Source organism: Equus asinus, chromosome 20 (assembly GCF_041296235.1).
Source record: "Equus asinus isolate D_3611 breed Donkey chromosome 20, EquAss-T2T_v2, whole genome shotgun sequence".
NCBI classification, from domain to species: domain Eukaryota; kingdom Metazoa; phylum Chordata; class Mammalia; order Perissodactyla; family Equidae; genus Equus; species Equus asinus.
Genome location: NC_091809.1, coordinates 88,888,193 through 88,907,393, shown reverse-complemented (window position 1 = coordinate 88,907,393; position 19,201 = coordinate 88,888,193). Strand labels below are relative to the sequence as shown.

Genomic DNA, 19,201 nt, shown 5'->3' with positions numbered 1-19,201 from the left:
CTTCATTAAAGGCTATATAGATTGAGCATATCAACCTCTATTTCACAGCACCCAAGATTTTCCCATGATGCTCTCAGCTGCTTCTGCAGATCAGCATTTCTTGGGTTCTTACTCTTACCCCACATCCTAGAGAATCTGGCTCCTACTTAGGGATGTACTGCAGAGAGGGCACCCCTGCTGGAGAAACACAGAACTAATTCTAATCCAGCCTTCTCCACTTATTAGCCATGGACACTCAGGAATATCTCATAACTTATATATTCTTTTAACCACCTGATAGGATTTCCTCCTTCTTATGACATTTTTGAAGATTAACTGGGATAAAAATCCCCTATTTATATACATTTATACACATAATTATATATGTGTGTGGGGGTGTGAGTGTAAGTATGCATGTGTATGTATATAGCATTCCCTGACCAGGTACTTTCTATTGTCACCTCCCTATATCTTTATGAATGCTCTCTGCATCAGGCTGCCCTAGTTTATAATACATACTTCTCTAGGAAAATTTGTGCCTTTGCTATCCTGGGTAAGTCTATCCCTCATCCTGAATTTGAAACCGGTTAAAAAAGAAAAGAAAAGTACATAATATTACATGTATGGTATATACTCAACTGTTTTACCAGAAGGAAAAGGCCTGAACATCAGAAGCCTGCCCCTTATAGGAGTAGCTGTTCCTAGAAATGGCTCCCTCTGCTGAACATATTTTGGAAACATACTTTTGCAGTATTCTAACTGATTAATAATAAAGGGGCTTAAAAACAATCCCAGCCTTAGCATAAAAAGTTCTATGGAAGAATACCGGAACTGGAGTAGTCTTGACAGTGGAGTCTGGGAAGTTAGGAAATGAGACTTCAGTAGAATCCATTATTCTTCCTCTAAAGGGCACAAACATGTCGCACAGGACATTAACAAAGCTTGCATTTTTCAGTAATTATGAGAGAAAATATTTATTATAATGTACAGGACACTTAGCTGCTTTACATTGAGTGACACTTAGTTTTTCACAAGGATTTAAGAGTTAAGTATAGTTTTAAATCTGAAATTGTATTTTAGGAAAAGGGAACCAGAATTTATTCATCATTACACATCTTTAAAAGAAGAGATAGGATAGGAACTCAAACACTCTGTACACAAAATCTTCACTTTCGGTACATATATGGCTTATGTTTTCCTTTATTTGACTTTCTGATGAACCTAGTATATCCTAGGCAACAAATAAACATGCACCCAAAGACTCCTTAGTTGTTTTTGGTATGTGGAGGGTGATTACGGACTGTCCTAGGTAATGTGCATGGTGGCAGACAGGCTTTGCAATGTCTCTTCAGATCAATGATAAAGGAAAATATGAAGAAATGGGATGGCAAATGTTATATCAATACTGCTCTGCCTTTAGGAGGAATTATATGCCTTTCTTTGAGAACACAAACAATGGTAAATGAGCATCTCTCATAATGTGAACCAGATACACTGTACAGCCCAAGGATGTGTAAAAGTTTTAAAGCAAAGAAGGGATACGTCAGGAAGAGATGGTGTGAATGGTGCAGATGAGCTCACATATAGAGATGAAACCCAGGACAACGGACACAAGAAATGGGTGAGGGAAGAAGGCGGCTCAGGAGCTTGGTGGACACAGTGTCATGGGAGCTGGACAGTTCCAAGGATTGAAATATGGATAAGAAGGATCAGAAAAGCGACACTTAGAGAACTTGTAGATGAGTGACCCATGGTTTGTGACATTGAAAAATGAGACAGTGCCTCCTTCACAGTCTAGGAAAACCCCAACACGATGGGGAGGAACAGCCATGGAAATAGTCAAGACCTTTGGATCAGAGGTGGAAGAGTCCTCAAAGGCATTGTACTCTGATTCATTCTGTAACCCTACAACCCAGTAGCCATGTTGAGGTGTGTATCTGGAATAAACATTTGGATGATTTAGATTTGATTCAAAAGCAAACCCAGAACTCTTTTGTCTATTGAATTTCCGTTTGTTACTGCATACCCCCAGGATCCAAGCAGTCTTCCCAGACACATCTACTTCCCAATAATATTTCCCTGAAGAGAAACTTTGACAGCCCAAGATATCAAAAGCAGACAAATTACATGGAAATATATTCCCAAACATAAAAGGGTGCACAACTCTCACTTGTCTCTGATCCGCAGATACAATGATACTTGAAATAGCGTTGACTGGATTCAGCATCACATCAACTGTAGGAAAAATCACAAGGTCGTTAGGAATGTAGAGTACTTGTGTCTTGTGACATTGTGAGGAGGAATATTGGGAACTGACTGGCAAGAACTTGTGTTGATGAGTCAGAGATGAGTAGGACACTTTAGAACCGTTCTATTACGTATGTTTGGAGAAGAACATGAAGCTAAGGTCATGGGGCCCAATAGTTACTACATCTTCTGAAAAGGGATCAGAACATGGAGAATTGAAGACCCTGGAACTTCTTACCCCAGTAGCATTGGATCTCTGTCAGATCTGAAATGACAAAAGTTGCAATGATGTTGTTAGAAGCAAAGGAGTAAACACTGACACCTGTCTTCTCTCTAGAGTGGGGTCAGGGGAGGGGAGCCCTATAAGGCTATGGACTGGTGAATGAGAGGATAAAGCAGACACCTGGCCACTCCTCCTTAGATCTGATCTTCAGACAGGATCTCTCTCTCCTTGCCGGGCCTACCTCTTCCCTTTTACCCTAATCTAGAAATAACATCCACTCTCCCATTTTGCCCTGATAGTACAAGAACCCCACACTCACACACTTCTCCTGGCTCTCCTCACCTTTAAACACTTTCAGCATACCACTTAGATCTGGAACTCTGAATGCACGCCTCAGTTTCTTGGAAACCATTTTTGGCTTTTTCAAGGTCCAGGTCTCACTCCTAGAGAAGACAACAATTGATCGTCATACACTTCTGACCTTATGCTTCTCCAAGACCACCTCACCTATCACTCCATTGATGCACTTAAATTCTCTTCACTGAGGAGCTTGAAGAGAGGGGAGAGGAGAGCCCTGACACTTCAACCAGAAGAAATATGCTCATGTCTACCTTTCTATTTACTCTCGGTGTGATCTTAGGAAGGTCTTCCCCTCAAAGAAACTCCAGATTCTTCCTTCTAAAATGGAAAAGTTAACCCCATCCTTTCTACCTGTTAAAAATAATATAAAACTAGATGAAATAATGGTGCCTTTAAAAGGTATTTGATGTTTCTAAAAGAAGTATTTGATACAAAAATAAGTCACTGTCATCTCAGTGGTTCTACCAGGGGAAGGCCAGAGATGTGAGGTCCTAGGCAGATGGTCAGTAGAGAGTCTCCAGAACCTGGCTACCAAGGGGTTTAGGTTATCAAGTGTGGCTCTCCTGTGTTAAAAGTTTGAAGAGTCTCAAAAGCCTGTTATCCCAGTACAGATGCCCAGAGATTAACATTTGAGGGGACATTCTCTTGGGAAATATTAGAAACATTTGGAAAAGAAGAAGTTATGATGACCAAATTATTGGTGGCCTGAATTTTATGTGTTTTGGAAGACCTTGGTAATGCCAGGTATGTAGTCAGCTTTAGACACAGGAAAACCATTTTTGCCATGAGATGCTAAAGTGTTCAAGAAGGGATTAATTATTGGTACCAGGACCAAACCCACTATTCCCCAAGACTTGTCTATTTTCTGGAAATATGAAGAAAACCACCCTCAAAGATCTTGTTTTTTCCATTCTCAAGAAGAAAAGTAAATTCCCTTCTGGCATATTTGGGGACCTGGTAGATAAAGTGGACAAATTCCTTCTCGTGATAAGATACACACCTAAGAAATATAGAAACAAGAGCTGAGGCAGAGACAGATTGACTAAAATGAGTGAAGTCATAGAGTTCTGATATAGCAACACCTCATTTCTAATGCTTCTATTTGCCCTAATTCTGTGACCACCCACCACCCAAATTTCCTACCATTGACAACTGTGATCTGTGATCAGCAGTTTGAAACAATATCATACTCAAATTTCCCAGCTCTGTGATTTCTTTTTGAATTGTGATTAATCTCATGATAAAACTCATGACTACAGTTCTGCCTTCACACAAAAATGGACCATACCTGGTCTTACATACATACCTTCTTATGAGGTTGTTCACATCCTGGGGAGAAGAGAGATAACATGAGCTAAGCATAGAATTGTTAGATTTACAAAATAAAAATGGCTACTTAAATTTTAATTTTGGAAAAATAACAATATGCTTTAGTATAAGCATGACCTCTGCAAAATATGATATCCTTTTACTAAGAGATAATGTGTCATTTATCTGAAATTCAAATTTAACTATACATTCCATATTTTTCCTGGCAACCTTGAAGGATGTGAAGCCCTCCTACCTTACAAAGTTTTACCCAACTTTCTCCTCACATCCCTAGCACTCTTTGATTTGTTGAATAAATTGATGGTCAGAATATGGGGGATGAAATGTAGAGATGAGACCCAGACCAACCATCCTTGAGGACTCATGTGAGGATGTTAGAAAGATGCTTGAAGTATGTGAAGATGGGATATATTTAATAGGAAGAGGTCTATTATTGTTTTAACTACATTTATGAGTAGACTTTATTAATTCATTATGCTTTTATTTATTCTAGAGACAAATAAGGTGAAATATACTATTTGCCAGACATCATTCCAGGCTCTGGGGAATCAAAGATGAATAATTCATAATAGTCCTCAAGAAGTATATATTGTGTTGCTGCAGGTACAAAAAATAAGCACTTTGAGTAAATGTTTCTCTGGCTGCCCTCTACTTACTGTATACTCCTCCTACATACTGCCTATAGGTGATCTCATCAGATATTAAGTATGAAATAAGCCACAGGAACCAGCACCTAAAAAAGTTTAAAATGTAACCTATTATTTGCGAACTATTTACATGCCATTGTCTAGAATGTTACTAATTTCCCTTTGATCACTGTCTTAGTAACTACAGTATCTTACCCTAAATTCCAAATTGTACAATCCATATCCTCAACTTCTTTTAGCCATCTTCTTTTCCCTATCATAACCATTACATACTTTATTTTTTTGAACAGAAATGTGCCAATATATTTGGTATTCTCTTCTCCACCCTCATTCCTTGTACACCACAGACTTGACTACTAGTTGACTCTACATCCTCAGGAAAAGTTTTATTTTCTGTAGTAGGCTTTTTAAAGTATTATTATTATTATTGTATATGACAAAAATCCAACTAAAACTGACTTAAATTTAAAAGAAAGAAGAAGAAATTGAGGGGGCAAGTAGAACTTCAGTCATAGCTATGTATTTAAGTGAAAATGTTGTCATCAGAATCTGTTCTTTTTTCTCAAAATTTTATTTTCTATCTGCTACATTGACTTTCTTTTCAGATTTTATATGGCATCAACTTGAATGTCTTGGTTTAAATGGTAAACTCTGGTATTTTACCCCACAGAAAAAAGAATTTCTCTTTCTAGTCATGACAGTAAAATTCTAAGACATACAAATCATTGACCTGAATTGGGTCAATGATTAAATGATAAAAATAATTACTGCATCAGTGGTAAACAAATGGGAATCATATATGCCAATTTACCTAGAGTTGAGAAACATACACTCTCCTGATGCTACTGATTTTATCAACCATAATCAACTACATGCACTGAGTGTTGAGATAATTCCACAAAGGATAATTCAAGAGGTTGTTACAAAAAACATAAAAAGATATTTGAATTGAGATTGGACAGACAAACAAAAGTCCCATGCAGTCCACCCTTTACCTGACTGCCACCTCCTCACTCTATTTACCAAATTATATTTTTTAATGGCTAAATATATTACAATGGTTATAATAAAATTAAAAATGGATGACTTACATCATATATAATTTATAACAAAATCAATTAAAGATTTAAAACTATAAAATTGTTGGAAGGAAACATAGAGTAAACTCTTCATGATATTGGATTTGTTAATAACTTCTGAGATACAACACAAAAAACAAAGGCAATAAAAGAAAAATAGATAAATTGGATCTCACAAAAGTAAAAAGTTTTGTGCATCAAAGGACATTCTGAAGAGAGTGAGAGACAATGCACTGAAAGGGAGAAAATATTTGCAAATCATATATCTGATAAGGTATTAATATACAGAATATACAAAGAACTCCTACAACTCAACAACAGTCAAAAAACAAACAGCCCAATTCAAAGAATGGGGAAAGGATTTGAATAGATATTTCTCCAAAAAGATATACAAATGTCCAATAAACATATGAAAAGATGGTCAGCATTATTGGTCATCAGGGAAATGTAAATTAAAACCACAATGAGATACCACTTCGTACTCTGTAGGATGGCAAAAAACTCATAAAAAGTAATAAGCGTTTCTGAGGATATGTAGAAATTGGAACCCTGGTCCATTCATTGCAGCTATGAATGTAAAATGATGTGGCCACTATGGAAAACAGTTTAATGGTTCCTCAAAAAGCTAAACAATTACTTTTACGATCTATCAATTCCACTCCAAGGTTCATATGCAAAGGAATTGAAAGCAGGGACTCAGATACTTTTATGCCAATGTTCATTGCAGCATTATTCCCAATAGCCAAAAGGTGGAAACAACCCATGTCCATCAACAGATGAATAAATAAACAAAAGGCCCCATATACACACAATGGGAAATTATGCAGCCATAATAAGGAATGAAGTTCGGAAACATGCTACAGTAAAGATGAAGCTTGAAAATATTATGCTAAATGAAATAGGCCAGAGAAAAATGGACCAGTATTGTGTGATTCCATTTACAGAAGTACCTAGAATAGGCAAATTCATATAGGCAGAAAGTAGATTAGCAGTTATTAGGAACTGGAGTCAGGGGGAATGGGGAGTGGAGAATTATTACTTAATTTCTACAGCAATTATCAATTCAATTGATGAAAAAAATTTAGGAGTCAGTAGTGGCAATTTTTGCACAACACTGTAAGTGTAATTAATGTACTTTAAAATGGTCAAAATGACAAATTTTATGTTATATGTTTTACCACAATTGTTCTAAAACTTTAATAATGTAATATACCAAACACTATTGAATTTTGCACTTTAAATGAATGACTTGTATGATATGTGAATCATATCTCAATAAAGTTACTAAAATAAATGGATATGAGCCCTTTTCTAGGGTAAAAGATCTAAACTGTCATCTATTCCTCAACTCTACTTTTAAGCCCAGCATTTCTGTCATTTTCATCCGTATCAGTCTAAACCCAGCTCCTCATGGTCCAGCAAGCAATGTATATATGATAAAATGATTCATTCCAAACATTGCCAAAAAATAGTCCAGATTACAGAGAAACTGTCATCTGAACTCCTGGTTGGCAAAACTGGGGAGTAAAGACCACTAGCCTGTTACACGTTATAACAATTTGAAGAATTGCCAAAACTGAAAAAGTTTCTTGATTGGCCCACATGTCTGCCTCAGCTCTACTCCTGTCAGTAGTGGTGCATGGCCCTACCCAAGAGGAAAGTTGTAGAGAATTTCCAATATGTGACCATAGCTTTCCAACAAGTACAGTCTGGCAGGTTGCATATTAAAGTCTGTATATTGCCTCAAGAATGGAACAATTACAGGCATCATTTCCCACAATTGTGATTCACCTTTCCCAACTAAAAATATTGTGTGATTTAACTTTTTGTATGGCCAATTATATGAGCTATAACAAAAACTAGAAATCTCTTCCAGTAGACAGATTTGTATCCAAGAGTTTAACTTATTTGTTAGCATGTGGACATTATCCTAGAGTTCATTTAAAACAGGTTATCAGCCCCTTTCCCTAATCTGCATTCCAATGAATAGGCATTAATAGTGTATTCTTGTGCCCCTATCTCAGGTAGGAAGTTGACCATTTGACCTTTGTATGACCGCTTTGTCAGTCTCTGGCTCTTCATTAGTCCCAGTCATAACTCATGCTGTGCTTTCATCCTCTCTGACTTTGCTGGCACTAATTTTAGCTTGGAATTGAAAAGCTGGGCTATGCTGTGAAAAGAACCAGCCTCTATTAGCAAATTCAACTGGAATTTCTCAGTCCTATGGGTCATTACTAAAGGCTAAACAAAATAGCCACACATCAAGTCAACAGTCCCACTGTACAATAAGTGATTGTGTAAGAGCTGCCTCGCTTTCATCTTCCATTTGTAGCCCAATAAATACAGGGAATCATTTACAAATTACTCAGCATTGTGTTTATTTCAAATGACCAAATACAAAATCAAACAGGCTTGATCAGAGAGAAATGGAAGTAGATTGTGCTAAAACAAATAAATGAAATATCCAGTAATCTATCTGACTCCAGGAATAGCAGATCTGATGAATTCAAATGATCACAGTGGTGTGCTATTTATGAGCTTATGCATTTCTGTGTTAGTGTCACTCTGAGGTTTCATGTGGTCATCCCTAGACAACTGAATATTACTTTTGAATAATTTTAATGGGAAAATGTCACATTCATAAATGTGAAATAGAGAAAGAAGAAAAGCATAAAATAAGAATTTATTAGATCAGATAAGAAGAAACTGAAAAAGGAAAGAAAAAATATGGGAAATAAAAGAAACAATATCAGAAAATAAGTAAAACTGGATTTATTTATAGATGACATGATCCGGTATGTAGAAAATCTCAAGGAACATGCTGATGGGATTCAGGGCAGGCCCCAAGATGCTCCCCTGTGGTATGTGGATTATTTTGAGCTGAAAACAATAAAGGCTCAGACTCAGGAAGAACATTAAACCTTTCCCCGCTAACCACTTAAAAGAAATTTAAAATAAAGGGCTAGGCCCAGGACAGTCCATCACCATAGATAATTCTGGGTTTTGGTGTCCTGGGAGTCTCCTTGCTAAGCCCACTCTTATCAAAGTTCTATTTACCAAACATCTGCTTTTCCATTTCCGTGTGAGTTGCCTTCCTCCCCTTTGAAGTCCCAAATCACTACCCCAAATGTCCTCCTTGTCTGTTGCTGAAGATACTTAAACAGGCAGCCTCGGCCAGTTGGCTGAGTTACTCAGTTTCTCCTGAGTTCCTCCCATGTATACATGTTATTAAACTTTGTTTGATTTTCTCCTGCTAATCTGCCTTTTTAATCATTTGACCAGCCATGAGAACCTTAAGGAAAATGAGAGGAGGATTCTCCCACCTCCCAGACAACACACATACACACTAATAAAACTAGCAAAATAGCTTAGGAATATTGTGCAATACAAGATCAATATAAAAATCTATTGTATTTTTTATTACTAGCAGTGAAAAATACAATAAGAAATTAAAATATTTATTTATAGTAGTTTCAAAAATAATCAACTCAAAAATTGAAGATAATAAGTAAGAGACTTTTGTGCTGGAAATTACAAAATATTGCTGATAGAGTTTAAAGAAAACCTAAATAAATGGAGAGATTTTATTAGGATGACAACACTCCTCGAATTGTTCTTTAAATTCCATACAATGCCTATGAAAATCCCAGCAGGCTTTTTAACAAAAATGAACAAGACATCTCAAAATTTTCATGGACAATTCAAAGCACCCAGGGCAGAGTTTCTCAACTTTGGCACTACTGGCGTTCTGACCAAGATGATTCTTCATCATGGAGTCTGCCCTGTGCATTGGAGAATTAGCAGCATCTCTGTCCTCTACCCACTAGATGGCAGTAGCATTCTCCAAATGTTCCCTGATGCCAGGGTGGTTAAATTGTTCCCACAGAGAGCAATAGACTTAAATAAAAAATATTTCAAAATAGAATTGAATAAAATTGTTTCAAACTTTTTTCAAACAATTTTGGAAAAGAAGAACAAAGTTGGAAGACTTACCCTAACAATTTCAAAGTTTTGTAGGAAGCCACAGTAATCAAAAGCTCAAAAAATTATTGCCAGAAAAGACATATAGATCCATGCAGAAGATTGATAATCCAGAAACAAATCCTTACATTTACAGCAAACTGATTTTTAACAATGGTGCCAAAATCAATCAGTGGAGGATAGGAAAGTTTTTTCAACAAATTTTGAACTGAATTGTTCATGGTTTAACAATCATGAACAAAAATTCTTGGATTTTATAATGTGTAAGTAATACAGCAAGAAATCTTGCTTTTTTGTAAGGCAGAGGTAAAGATCCAGCAAATGAAAATTGATTACCCCAGTATTGGAACAAAAGTTAAGTAAAGAAACTCTTGTTCAGCTAACAAAGGAGAACGGCAAGAAATAAAGCAGAGAAAATTTGAAATTTCCTGAATTTCGCAACATACTTCACACCTTAAGATCACAGGTACACTGCTATTGCCATAGAAAAAAGTTTAACATTCATGCTAGGCACACCTCATCCATCAAGTCTCTACAGGTTTGCCCCCCCATCCCTCTCCAGCCAACACAAACACACAGAAGAACACATGCACATTCATACATGCACATCTCTCACTCAGGTATCACATAGTCTAGCCTCACATTTTTCACTCCTCAACAATAAAAAAATCAGACATAAACAAAGATTCATGTTGTTTGCTTGTAACTAAGTTTAGTGAAGAGAGGCCTTATAAATACTAGCTAATGAGAGCCTATAAAAATCTTCTCTCCTAATTTTTGCACTCTCTTTTATAAATTAACAACCATGGGAATTTCCCTTCCCATTTGCACATTGAATTATTCCTATGAGCCTTGAAATGAATGACAGAGAAGAGGCACTGAAGGGCCAAAGGAACCTTGTAACATCATCAGGAGGAAGAAAGTGCATGGACCCAGAAGGGAAGAAACGTTAAGTCTCTGTGTTTTCCCCCAAATCTTCTATGTAGGAGCTCAATCCCAAGGCTTACCTGCAGTGTGTCTATTGATGATACACACGTCTGACGCTCCAGCTCTGCGATGAGCTCTTTAATGTACTGACTCTGTTGGACCAGCTGGTCTTTAGCTGCTACCAAGTTCTCCAGCACAGTCACCTCATCTTCCTCCAGCTTTCGCAGCTCCTTCTGCTCCAAACTGTCCAGGATGCCTCTCATTTCATTAAACCCTTTCAGAATCCTCTGTCTCTCAGTCTGCATATGATTCTTTGGGAATGAAAAGAGAAAGAAACCGTCAGTTGTGTGGGCCTGGGAGCCAAGGTAAGAACCCTTTTCCTCAGGGAGTTCCAGTAATAGGAGGTGAAATCAATGAGCAATTCCTGGGAAAGCCATTTTTCCTGCTGTTTTCCCCTGAGCTCCTCCCAAACCAATATATTCTCACCTGCTCTATCAAGGTGCATTCTGAGACACAAAGTGACACCCGAAGGAGGCCTGGGTTATAGACACATGTCCTGGATGATCATGCTGCACTGTGTATTAAACCCCTCCACCCATACCTCCTGAGTAAGGAACCCTGGGCCTTTCTCAACGTGTGTTCTGGGAGCGCCAGAGCCTCAAAGTTGATGATGGAAAAGGGACATGGGATTCATGAGTCCTTTTTATATTGCTTCCTTCTATGCTTTTGCCACCAAATACATGGATTCACTTGTGATATGTCTAGTCTCCAGCCCTGAACATCCAACAAAGAAGGAATGAAATGAAGACTAATCAGATGTCTTCCACACACATTCATTCTGAGGTAATAAAGAGAAAGGAGCCTCTGTGTGATTGGACCAAAGTGCTGCCCAGCTTCCTGTCTCAGAACTCCCTCAGGAAAAAATCTCTTCCTGCCTTCCAGGTAGCTCTCTCTTCTCTGACATCAGCTTCCAACTCCTCAGCTTCCTGCTGTTCCTTCTTCAGCTTCTTTAGTGCTCCCTGGAGCTTGTCCTGTGAGAAAGGAATCATCAGAGTCAAGCTATGAGATTTCTCAGCACCTGGAGAAAGGGGGAAGAAATCAGGCTCATCTCAGAGGAGAATTAAGTTTACAGAAACAAAACTAAAATTTAGAATCTAGGATGTAGACAAAAATCTTAGGAGGTGAATATACTCTTTAACCCTGGGAGATACAAGTTCATCAAGAATAGTCTCTCTTTCCCTACAATAACTGATCCTGCAGCAAGAAACGTCTTTTCCACTCATTGATACTTTTCTCATGTCCAACCAACCATGTTTCCAAAAAAACCCTTCTGCTGCGAGGGAAAGTCGGAACTTATCTTGGGACACAATTCTCCACTCATCTGACTTTTCTTTGCTGAGAGTTTGTAGTCTAGGCTTATTCTTGAAAGAAATGAATGCAAGCACAGAAATGTCCTTCAAGCCTCAGAGCTGAGCAAAGGGTATGGAAAGGTTGCAGGACTCAGTTCTATGACAACAAGGATAATAAAGTAGGATAGAAAAGTGATGGTTTCAATTTAGATAACATTCTGCCATAACTTCCTCCACCCTGGGGCCTACCTGGATTTCCATGACCGCTTTCTCCATGAAGAATATTTGGTGACCCTGGTGCTCCAGAGACGGCACACAAAGCCTGCAAATGGCCTTCGCATCATTCTTACAGAACAAATGGAGCTTTTCTCCATGGTGCTCACAGAGATCTCTCTTCTGCCACTTGTGTGGGCTCGTGTTGACCTCCCTGACTCTCTCCACTTTGGTGGCCAGGTGCGGATTAGGCTGGAGGTTCCCAGGCTGGTATCTTCTCTGGCACACAGGACAGCTGCACTCTCCCCCTGGGTGGATCACTGACTCCTTGATCTTTGCAGTGATGCAGGCTTGGCAGAAGCTGTGGCCACAATCCAGGCTCAGGGGTTCTGTCAGGAGCTCCAGGCACATTGGGCAGGTCACCTCCTTCTGAAGATTTACCTGTGCTGAAAAATCCATTGCAATTCTCCCCTTGCTTCCTCTGGTCCTGACTCCTGGGGCTCTTCTTGCTCACAGTCTCCTGCAGGGCTGGGAATGTTGAAGGGGCAGGATAAGAAAGGATGAATAGAAAGGATATTGATTGTGCAGAGATTTACAAGAAGACAAAATGTTAATATTCAACAAATAAATGAAAAGAAAGAAGAGGAGCAGATTAGTGACAGAATGAAAAGAGCTCTGTGTCATAATTTCAAACACTTTACTCTTAGTTTATGTTGCATGACAAATTTCACCCCATCAGGGCAATGATTCTTAGTTTCTCTTCTCTGACTGGAGAAAAGGACAAATCTAGGCCCTTGCTACCAAGAACCTTATACAACACATCATTTGTCTGCCTTTTCTTTCCCACCTCAAAATACACGCTCCATGTAAATATGCTAACCCCACAGTTGCCCCTGGGCCTTTGCACATGCTCTTCTCTCTGCACAGAATGATTTTCCTCTGATATTTGCACGATTCCTTTTTAAAAACAGTTTTATTGAGTTATATTTACATCAAATGCATTTGTTTCAAGAGTACAATGAAATAATTTCTAGTCAATTTATGGAACTGTATAATTATTATCACAATCCAATTTTAGAACAATTCTATCACTTGAAAACAAAGCTAATGCCATGAGCAGTTACTCCCATTCTGAAAGTGAGACTCAGGCAACCACTAATCTCCTTTGTGTTTATATAGATTGGCATTTTCACATCAATTCACGAAAAGGAATCATAATACATGGTCTTTTGAGTCTAAATTCTTCCACTTGGCACACTGCTATTGAGATGTATCTATCCTGCCTCTCTTTCCCTATGGCAAAAACGCATCCTCAGTGTTAAAGGCACAAAGTGCACTGCTGCCTCAGAGAGTTTGCACTTGCTTGTTTCACAGCATGGACTGATTCTCACCTGATGTCAGCATGATTCACTCACACATTTCATTCAGTCTCTTGTACATGTCCTCTTATCAGAAGGACCTGCTCTAACTCACCTATAGAATAACTGCCAATACTATCACTTGCTGTACATTTGCCATATGTCTCTTATTTTTATTACAAATTATATAACATCTTTCTTTAAACATCTACATCTTCCTCCTAAAAAGTAATCCATTCACAAATCAGGCATGGTTTTGTTCACTATGTATCCTTAGTACCTGGAACAGTGCATCACACATGGGAACACAATGTTTGTTGAATATGTAAAATTAGAACTTTCTCATCTCTCCATTGATGATTAGACCTTTCTTATCAGCTTCTCATTTTTTCTTTTCATCAATTAGCAGTTCTCCAATAGCTGAGAAGTGTTTACCTCCACACACTTGTCCCAGACAGAGCCTTCTCCACCCTCAAACTCATTCCCCAAACGCACCTACAGAAACTGCAAGAACCACAATAGGGAGGTAATTCTCTCATTAACAATTTTATAACAGTTACAACTTACAAATTACTTTGACCTATTTATTCCTTATATAAAAATCCTTGACAAATAAGAGTACTCCCTTTCTTCAGACGTATAAATAGAGTCAAGTGACTTACAGATCATTCTATTTATGGAGATCATTCTATTATAATAGGTAGGGTTGGGGTGAACATACCATCCTCGGGATCCTCCTTCAGAGTTCTCTCCACTACTGCACAGATTTTAGCAAAGACAGAGGTAAAGATTGCAAGTACTAAAATTATACCCAATGCTATGGGCATGTAGAAATGCAGAGATCAACACCAACTGGGTGGTTCTGGGGAGTCTTGCATTTGTAGATGTTGGGATTTTACCTTGACGTGGACATAAGGCAGGGATGTTGATAACTGCTAAAGGTGTATGTTTTTAGAGGGAAAAGAAGGTTCATATACTCATAGGATCACACACATGACAGAGATCTGAAGAACATAAATTCCAATGAGGCATCCGCGGGTCACGGGAGAGAAGTCTCAATAAATAAGGGAGATCATAGAGTGGAAAGATAATGTCTATCCTGTTTCAAACATGCTAAGTGCTATTACAGGTTGACTTGTGTTCCCCAAAAAGATATTGATGTCCTAACCCCAAGTAGGTGTGAATGTAAGTTTATTTGGAGATCATGGCTTTGCAGATGATCAAGTTAAAATGAAATCATTAGGGCGGGCCTAAATTCAACACAACAATATCTTTATAAAGAGGGGAAATTTGGACACAGACAGACATGCACATGTGGAGAATCCATATGAGACAAAGGCAGAAGGCAGAGTGATACATCTACAAATCAAGGGGCACCAAAAATTTCCAGCAAAATACCATAAGCTAGCAGAGAGACATGGAACAGATCCTTCCCATACAACCCTCAGAAGGAACCAACCCTACCTACACCTTTCATCTTGTATTTCTAGCCTGAAGAATTATGAGAAAATAAATTTTATTTAAGTTACCCATTTGTGGTGCCTTTTTATGGCAGCCCTAGAAAATAATATTAATGCTTATTTTTCCTTCATTCATTCTTTATTCTATTATTGAAGAAGCAATATACCATTGAAATTCTCCCCACCTAAGATAGAAAGACAGATACAGAAACAAAATATATGCTCCCCTTTGGAGATGGGACAATGTAGAAGTTTTTACAGTAAGGTATGGACCAACTAGGTCCTGAATTTCCATCTCACTGCTTCCCAATGGTCTGCACAGAGGCTTTCTGTATATGTACAGTTTAGACAAGAAAAATGCATGTTTCTCCCCATTGAGGACATTGAGGACAACGTGGAGAAAAAGCTCTCTGAGGGCTTGAGCCAACATCCTTGAAACTTCTCCTGTTCCCTGAGATAGGAACTGCCAATGGGATGGTGGACCTGTTCTCGGCATCCATAGACCTGAGGAAACTCAGAAACATTGCAGCTCCTCCACATTCCTCTATACTCAGAGCTCTCTCTTCCGCCACCCTTTAGATTCCAGGGTTTAATCTCCCTCACATTAATGACCCTGTCCCTAGGCACTCTAGCTCCCAGGTCAATTAGTTTCAAAGAAGTCATTTGGTAGCAGAAATCATCTTGAGAAAGCTACCCCTAGTCTTATCTCTTCTCTCACAGTCAGTTCACAGACAATAGTATAGCTCTCACTTCAAATTACAGAATCTTTCACAAAAATTCCAGGAATAGCTTCCCCACTGGTCTCCCCACAACTGTCATTGGTCTCACATAGTCTGCTCTCATCACTGTTCATACCAACAATTAGAATGATTTTTAAAATATACATCAATTTTGTCACTCCTCTGCTCCAATGAATGTCATTCAGCATGAATTCATCTTTATCATAGTCTACTTAGGTGCATATTACACATCTTTTGCTATGGCCTCATCTCTCTCAGCCCACCTCCTATTCCTCCCCAACCCACACTGGTTGCCTTTATGTTCCTTAATCACTCTGGAGAAAAATCCATGTTAAATTCATCATCTCCTTGAAGACTCTGCTCAGAATAACATTCCCACACTGAGACTTAACTTCCAATCTGTTAAAAATTGTGAAGCCCTTTCCCAGGGCTCATAGATCCTTTGCCCCATTACAGCCCTTTCAGTGTATTATTGTTGTTTCTTTGTTGTACTTTTGTACCATAGTGAGTTTCATCTTTTTGCACACTACATTACTCTTTTATGTTTGTTTACTTTTTCTCTCTTGACCCAGAATATAATCTTTTGTAAGCATTTAACTTTTATTGTGTGTTCAGTACATATGAATACAATTTTTTCACCATAGCTGTATGCTTTTGTTCTTGTGAATTTAATCAGAAATACCAAAAATTTTTAGAAATTAATTTCCTCCTATTTATTGAGCCCTGTACTAGAACTGAGTGGATAATATATACCATCTGTGAACCTTGTCCAGGTGTAAGGCACAGACTCATGACCACTGAAAAATGAGAGGAAAAGATGGTACACATCAAAACATATGTAACATAGAAATTAAGGAACAAAATGTTCAGAGGTGAGTTTAAGAGGAGGTTCTTGTTGAGAAATGACAAATTCCTTGTCTTAGCTCTGTGCGAAGAAAAATTGAGTAAGGAGTTGAAGTAATAAGCAAGGGAAAGGTGTTCACCTTCACAGGGTAGATAGTCAACACTACAGAAAATGAAAATAGTGAGGATAACAGCCTGGAGAAATAATGGTCCCTCCAAGAAACAAACATGGATCTTTGTCTTTTTAACCCTCCCCTCTTTAAAGGTCACTCCTTTCCCAGACTCAATGCTCTCCTCCTCTGCCACTTCAGCAGAAACCCTACAAGCTGGCTCTCTTTGTTAATTCAGAGTAGCTTCAGAACCACAAAGTAAACTCACCCAAACACACTCATTCTGTCCCTCCCAAAGACTGCTGCCCTTTGCCCTCACAAACTACCCTACACACCTTTAGGCGAAGTGGAGTAGTCTTGACTTGATGGAGATCAGGTGCAGGATTCACTCTCTAAGACAGAAGCCTCTTCTTGAAGAGAAATTTCCCCACAGGGTTTGGGTGAGAAAGGACAGTTAAATTAGTAGAAGTGAAAATGAAACACAAGAAGTAGAACAGAAACTTAAAAACAAGAAACGAAACCACAGAAGCAGAAAAGAAACTTAAAAGCAATAACAATGGGAGGCTCCAGGTAGGACACCAGCGGAGGGTAAGGCTTCAGTATGTTCTAGAGTCTGTACCAGAAAGGCACCCAATCACTGCTTTCTTATGCGTCTCCCAGTTTAGTCCAGCAAAACATTTGAATAGGAAGAATGTGAATTACAATGATACATTATACAGCTTGCCTGAATACTCAGAATTTCAATGCAATCCTATAATTATTAGTTAAGCTTATCCTATATTCAGATCCTAAGCAAGTCATTAGGGATAAAATAATGATCCAGAAAAACTTGGCAGCACCTGACCTCTTGTAATGCAGAGTGTGATGGAAAAAATAATCAGTTATAAAGCCCTGTAAATTAGAGCTGGCACAGTGAGTATTAGTGGCTGTCACTGTGAATGGTAAAAATAAAACTAAAAAAAGTTTCTTCAGTATGAGCCTATTGAGAAAATATTTTCACAACATTATTGAATCTTAGAAGTCCATCAGTTAATTATCTGTTTCTGCTCCTTATTCAGGCAGGCCAGAAGAGGAAGGCTTCCAGAGACTAATTGTGGTAAAACTGTGTCAGTGTCATGTTACCCAGCAACCAGGGGGCAGGTGAGAACATGGAGGTTAATAGATGGTGCTGTTCCAGTATAATCTTTCACCGAGCAGCACTCACACCTCCAAAAGTTGTCCACTTTTCCCTGCTTCCTTTGGGAAACATTTGGTCCTTTCTACACCATCAATCAAAAACAGAACTGAAACATTTTATATTTCCTATACGTACTCTCCTGCTCTATTATCTGTTGTGTGCTTGTTCTAACTACATGTTCCAGATGTTACAGTTACAAGATTGTGGAAGCTCCATGACATGGGTCCCTGACAGACAGAAGGGCAGAGCTCACCAATCTTCACACGTTAGCTAATGTGAAACATGTAGGGCACTGAGAAGTGGATGTTTTTCCAGTTAAAACACAGATATCTTGGTACTGTTTGTAACCCTCAGAAGAGTAAGCTAACCTTTGCTCATACACTCTTCTTGATTCACTTATATATATGAAGTAGGAACTGAAAATTATGTAGACATAGTTTCTGAGCCATATTGACAGTTGCAGTTTCTTGGGTAGGAACAAAATTTGTTCTAACAATAAATCAACTCATGGTGCTTTTCAAATGAAATGATAATCTTCCACATTTTATATAAATTGCATATTTTTCTTTATCATCTTTGTTATTACATAATACTGTCAATGAGTATCTCTCGTCATCCAGCCATGTGCCGAACAACAGTAAGTTATCTGAAGGCAGAAAGGGACCTTTGCTATGTTGTTCCATTTTGTCTCAGCTCTATTACAAAAGGTTCTACGTAGGGAGTGATATCTAAATAGAAAGGCATGCAGTTCTATAACTGTAGATATCATTTTAATTACATTGAACACACTGATGATAATCATGGTTATATTCTATTCTTCTCCTTATAATCATCATAATTGCTATGCTACGTAATGAAATTCTGCAATTAGTACTACCATTTATATTTACATGTGAACTCCCTTGACAAATTTTAACTAATAATTTCTCATATCTTCTCTGCCTTGTTCCTAAGATTGACTCAGATACCTATGCAATACCCATTGTTTCATCTATCTACATCACCACACTCTAACCACATTACTTCCTGTGCCCTGTGGTTTTTTCAGACTGTAAACAGTAAAAAAATTGTGGCCCAACATGGGAGATCTTGCATAACTCCTCTACAACAGGATATATAGAGACTTAAGGGAAACACAGAGCCCTAAGGAGGATTTATTATTCCCTGGGCCCTCGGAAC

At 38.2% G+C, this 19,201-nt stretch overlaps 1 protein-coding gene across 1 annotated transcript; it reads right to left on the bottom strand.

The window, feature by feature from the left end:
- Positions 1-926: 926 nt before the first annotated feature.
- LOC106830223 (E3 ubiquitin-protein ligase TRIM22-like) lies at positions 927-17,457 on the bottom strand. Its single transcript, XM_014839650.3, has 8 exons — positions 17,181-17,457; positions 12,371-12,862; positions 11,708-11,803; positions 10,853-11,083; positions 4,116-4,138; positions 2,792-2,892; positions 2,465-2,491; positions 927-2,214 (listed from the first exon to the last, which is right to left on the bottom strand). Exons 2-8 carry the CDS (start codon positions 12,791-12,793, stop codon positions 1,619-1,621), a joined length of 1,497 nt encoding a protein of 498 aa, XP_014695136.2. The 5' UTR covers positions 12,794-12,862; positions 17,181-17,457; the 3' UTR covers positions 927-1,618.
- Positions 17,458-19,201: the final 1,744 nt, after the last annotated feature.

What these genes read in the sequence shown, in the direction of transcription:
- LOC106830223 (XM_014839650.3), bottom strand. Translation starts at nt 12,793, where the DNA reads ATGGATTTTTCAGCACAGGTAAATCTTCAGAAGGAGGTGACCTGCCCA. An exon ending in AAGCGGTCATGGAAATCCAG is followed by an intron (nt 11,804 to 12,370) that starts GTAGGCCCCAGG and finishes CCTTTCTCACAG; the next exon opens with GACAAGCTCCAGGGAGCACT. An exon ending in TATGCTGAAAGTGTTTAAAG is followed by an intron (nt 2,492 to 2,791) that starts GTGAGGAGAGCC and finishes TTGTCATTTCAG; the next exon opens with ATCTGACAGAGATCCAATGC.